Raw genomic sequence first — 5,349 nt, 5'->3', positions numbered from 1 at the left:
TCGGGCCCTATAAATACATTCCTTTTGATTTGATCAAAAGGGCGCCTTTTGTAAACAACGTGACGCCGCTCAGATCCAGACCCGCTCGTGTAGAAAATTGTATCTTTCCACGGTGTCATCATCATCGTGAGGAGCGCTCCTCTCTCACATGGACACATTCCTGGCTGACCGCGGCCCCCCCGTGGTGACATCGTGACGTCGGCAGCCAGTGATCCGCCAATCACAGGGGGCGGGTCCTATAGCAGCATCCTGGGAGCTTCCTGTCGGAACACAGAGGCTCCTCCGCGGCCATCTGTGAGCCAGCGTGACGCCCCCTGGCTGGCCGCGGGGCTGGCAGTGTGCCCACCGTGAGCGAGCGAGCCACTCTCGTTATCTAACCGCCACACATTCCCCCTTTTGGACCACTTCCTGCCAATAAAACCAAGTCACCGGACCGTCGCCTCCTCACCGTGCGGCTGCCCGCCGTAACCTCGTTCCCAGTTGTATCTCCTCCGTGAGATGAAGCCTGGTAAAGAACTACGGGCGAAAGTGTGTATGGGGGGTAGAATTTCCGGTGTTATGTACTTCCCCTGGAAGCTGCCTCCGAACGGACCAAACTTTTCCCGAATCCTGTCGGCAAACAAGCTATAGAATGTCCCGGTCATGTGGTAAACTCTTCAGGCAAAGCCGCTGCAGTGGCTTAAACGAGGAAATGTTGTTGCACTTCACACGTTTCTATAATTGTTTTGTCGAAACTGTAGCCGGTACTTCCTGTACTTCCGTTTTTTCACATTTTAGGAGGCATAGCTTTACCAGCCTATATGCCCGCGGCACAGGCTATGTGGTGAGAGATACCACACTGGCTACACACTACATGCCAAGTTAAATATAGCGCCGGTTGGCTTTGACCACAGCCGACACTGAGTACAATATGAAGGGAGGAGGAGGGGGGGGGGGGGGGGGGGGGGGGGGGTTTCCAAGAACAACATTGTGTCTGTCTGCAATTGAAAGAGAAAGACGGTTATTAAAAGAAAAAAAACAATGGTGTGGTTTGGATGCACATAAGCTGTGCATAAGCTGCAGAGGCCCGGGTGGCTTTGATGTGTGTGTGTGACAGTTTTGGGTCAGTATGGTGGTTATGGAAGAGTGTGTAAGCTGCAGGGAATATATAGCTGGCGCTTCTCTGGTGCACAAATTAATCTATGAACCAGGGCGGTGGGGCAGCATAGGGGGGTCATACTGAAGCACATGGCCCGAGATAGTGTCGTGCTGCTGGGGAGACTCAAGGAAGCATGCCGCGAGCTAACGCTAACACTAACGCTAACGCTACTCTCTGCTATGTTGTGGAGACTCAGGGAAGCATGCCGCGAGCTAACGCTTACACTAACGCTAACGCTAACGCTACTCTCTGCTATGTTGTGGAGACTCAGTGAAGCATGCCACGAGCTAACGCTAACACTATCGCTAACGCTACTCTCTGCTATGTTGTGGAGACTCAGTGAAGCATGCCACGAGCTAACACTAACACTAACGCTAACGCTACTCTCTGCTATGTTGTGGAGACTCAGGGAAGCATGCCACGAGCTAACACTAACACTAACTCTAACGCTACTCTCTGCTATGTTGTGGAGACTCAGTGAAGCATGCCACGCGCTAACACTAACACTAACTCTAACGCTACTCTCTGCTATGTTGTGGAGACTCAGTGAAGCATGCCACGAGCTAACACTAACACTAACTCTAACGCTACTCTCTGCTATGTTGTGGAGACTCAGTGAAGCATGCCACGAGCTAACACTAACACTAACGCTAACGCTACTCTCTGCTATGTTGTGGAGACTCAGTGAAGCATGCCACGAGCTAACACTAACACTAACGCTAACGCTACTCTCTGCTATGTTGTGGAGACTCAGTGAAGCATGCCACGAGCTAACACTAACGCTAACACTAACGCTAACGCTACTCTCTGCTATGTTGTGGAGACTCAGGGAAGCATGCCACGAGCTAACACTAACACTAACGCTACTCTCTGCTATGTTGTGGAGACTCAGGGAAGCATGCCACGAGCTAACACTAACACTAACGCTAACGCTACTCTCTGCTATGTTGTGGAGACTCAGTGAAGCATGCCACGAGCTAACACTAACACTAACTCTAACGCTACTCTCTGCTATGTTGTGGAGACTCAGTGAAGCATGCCACGAGCTAACACTAACACTAACGCTAACGCTACTCTCTGCTATGTTGTGGAGACTCAGTGAAGCATGCCACGAGCTAACACTAACACTAACGCTAACGCTACTCTCTGCTATGTTGTGGAGACTCAGTGAAGCATGCCACGAGCTAACACTAACGCTAACACTAACGCTAACGCTACTCTCTGCTATGTTGTGGAGACTCAGGGAAGCATGCCACGAGCTAACACTAACACTAACGCTACTCTCTGCTATGTTGTGGAGACTCAGGGAAGCATGCCACGAGCTAACGCTAACGCTAACGCTACTCTCTGCTGTGTCGTGGCCCAAGGAGGTGTTCTCCTCTCGCTGCCCAGATCAAACGGGACTCAGTTCCACAAGGAAGGCTGTGTTTTACAAGAGAGGGGGGAATCCTGCAGCATTGTTTATGTGACAAATCATGACATGAACCCGCGCTCGTCTGGTCTGGTCTGGTCTGGTCTGCTGGCCGGTCTCTGGCGCGGCGGCCGTCCACTGATGGGTGGATTGGGACTGAGAGAGCGGTAAAGGTTGGGCAACCAGAGGACAGACTCAGGACTCAGGCTTTTAATCTCCTAATTGTGGCTCATGGGAGGCCTGTGTGGATGCTGTGATTTCGGTGACAGTTGGACGTGGTTCAGTTTGAGCGAGAGAGGAGGACAGGGGAGCGAATCAGGGTCAATGTCTAATCAGGTCCCTGGACGACCAGCTGCAGATAAAGAGCCGGCAGCAGCTCAGCGGCACAACTGCCTCAGACCGACGACTCCCGCGGAAAACTGTTTAGACGGTTGATAATGGGCCTCTTGCAGCCGGCTCAAAGAGCTCACTCGAGCCACACGCTCTATAGCAGCTAAACGCTATATTATTGCTTTTGAATCCAAACAGGTTGTCATGAAAAAAAAAAAAAGTAAAAATTAAGATTACATTATTTAATTCAACTATTGCCTCGAGGCAATTATAAACATAATTATATTAATATGCATACAATTTCTTAACTCATTGGACTGCGCCCATGCATTGAACGCCAAAAACGAGTATTCTCGTTTTATGTATTTTTTTTACTATGACACTAGACGGTCCCCTTGACCTTCCGTATGGATTTTGTAAAACTGTGATGACGAACGAATCCCGATAGGTGGCAGTCTCGCCTATATTTTTCAGCAAGGGCACCGCGGCAGCTCTTGGTCTCGCCGGCAGAGAAACGGCAGATCAACTATTATTTGCATTACTACACGTTCCGTCTATTCGCCCGGTATATTCACGCTGACCCCTTTGTACACGAGACAATACAAGAGCTACTGGACATCGGTTCACATGTCGGATTACTGGATATTTGCATATTTTTCGATGGACCGAACGACGACATCGTCAGACCTCCGGGCACACCGGGTCCGTTCACGTCGTCTCCCCGGACAAAGAGGCCTCGTAATATATACGCGGCGAGGGATCGAAAGCAGAGGCGGGGCCGCAGAGCTGAAGGGCTAGCTCCGCCTCCTCATAGTGCCGCTCTTCCCTCCCAGCCTCCTTCTTGCAAATTCGCCGGCGCACAACATGGACGAGGTACGTTTATGGATTACAGATACTTCGCGGGGTCCAACTCAAAATCTCACCGCCGGGCCAAGACAGGCGCATGATTCACAAAAGACGCGATATCTCGCTTCCTATAGAAAATGTATTTTGGGTAAATGGCCACTCTTTAGGCTGCTGGGGTTGTGGCGCAGGAACGGACGTTTGTAGAAACAAACGGTTTGTTCCCCCGTTGGGAGTATAAACATAAGCATTTCAAATTAGCCATAGTATGTCTCCATAGCTATAATATGGAATATACGATGGGTCTACTACAAACATCGTTAAAAAACGGTCTGAAACGCTGGCGCCAGGTATTATTAAAGATGGTAAAACAGCGTGGCAGTTAATGAGTTAAGAGAGATCAGAGTGCAGGGTATAGTCTGCAGTGCCACTCAGTGCCTTGCTTTAAGTGGCGGAGATGGGGGGTGGGGGGGGGGGGGGTGTGGGTGGCACTGTAATACCAGCCACCCCCCCTGCAGTGTCCAGCTATTTGTCAACCTCTCTATAGGCCATGCTGCCACACACCATTATCATCTCTCATCAAGCCTTTTTATTAATCATCTCCATTTAGTGACATGTGTGCAAGCTACTAGTTTATTATGGATGCAGACAAATGTTAATGAGTCATTTCTATTCTATGTCATCGGGAAAATAAACTCCAAGGAATTGTTTTCACTCAAACGTGAATTAAATACTATTAGAAGACCAATCAAAGTTACATGCCGGGTATATATAGGCATAGATGGATATATACACGGAAATTCGGTTTGTTTTTATAGGTCTCAGCGTCTGGCTATATAGGGTGTGTGGACCTATATATCCAATCTTGCCAACTTCCTTGAACATCCTTGTATACCACTGAGAACCAGGGGCTGGCGAGAACAGCTAGACTCCCTCCAATGTGTCGCAAGTGTACTATATAGGGCACATACTCACAGTATACATGTATATATAGACTAGATTCAACACATCAGCATGACCATTTGGAAACATTGCAAGAAGAAGGGTGCGATCGGGCTCACAGGGTCGGGTTTAGGATCAGGTCTAGGGTTGAAGGTGCAGCATGGTCACTCACGTCTCCGGTGGGATCTTCATCTGAGCTTGTACAGTAATCCACAGCCAGCAGAAGCCTAGCAGCCGCACGGCCGGTCCCATTCCTGAGGTCCGACCCCCCATCCGGCCCGTCACTCCGACCATCAGATCCACAGCTCGTTGTTTCAAAGGTCCACTCCGCCGCCGTCGACCCGCTCACCTTCAGCTCCCGAAAAATCAAGAGTATCCCAAGGAGTACGACGAGACTAAAGGCTTTCTTCTCATGTTATGGCTAAAGCGAACGTCCGGTAATTCCGTTGTGGACTATAGGTCAGACGGACGGGTGACCCTGAATGCTCTCCACCACGTCCACCGCAAATTCCCGTAGAGCTGCTGTCATCGTTTATACCGTTTATCCTGGTTTTATCTTCTCGTTCTTTGGAAAACTTCCCGCCAGACCGGTGACCCCATTTTCCCGAATTATGACAGGTGTCCGGGCGAGACCTGAAGAAGAGCCAAACTTCAAGGCAGGAAAAAGACAGACTCTTTGATCAAA

The 5,349-nt window shown here is 49.8% G+C and overlaps 1 protein-coding gene across 1 annotated transcript in view; it reads right to left on the bottom strand.

The window, feature by feature from the left end:
• LOC311244795 (voltage-dependent calcium channel subunit alpha-2/delta-4-like) overlaps positions 1-4,958 on the bottom strand; it is a gene marked incomplete at both ends in the record, with an annotated part of 181,251 nt that extends 176,293 nt beyond the window's left edge. The window contains one exon of the mRNA XM_084334483.1: positions 4,837-4,958. Coding sequence (XP_084190609.1) covers positions 4,837-4,958 — 122 coding nt within the window. The remainder of the gene's footprint in view (positions 1-4,836) is intronic.
• Between the last annotated feature and the right edge of the window lie 391 nt (positions 4,959-5,349).

The sequence above is a fragment of the Notolepis coatsorum genome (assembly GCF_963971535.1).
Source record: "Notolepis coatsorum genome assembly, chromosome: 18".
NCBI classification, from domain to species: Eukaryota; Metazoa; Chordata; class Actinopteri; order Aulopiformes; family Paralepididae; genus Notolepis; species Notolepis coatsorum.
Note: the sequence above shows the minus strand (reverse complement) of the source record. Positions and strands in the feature narration are given on the sequence as shown.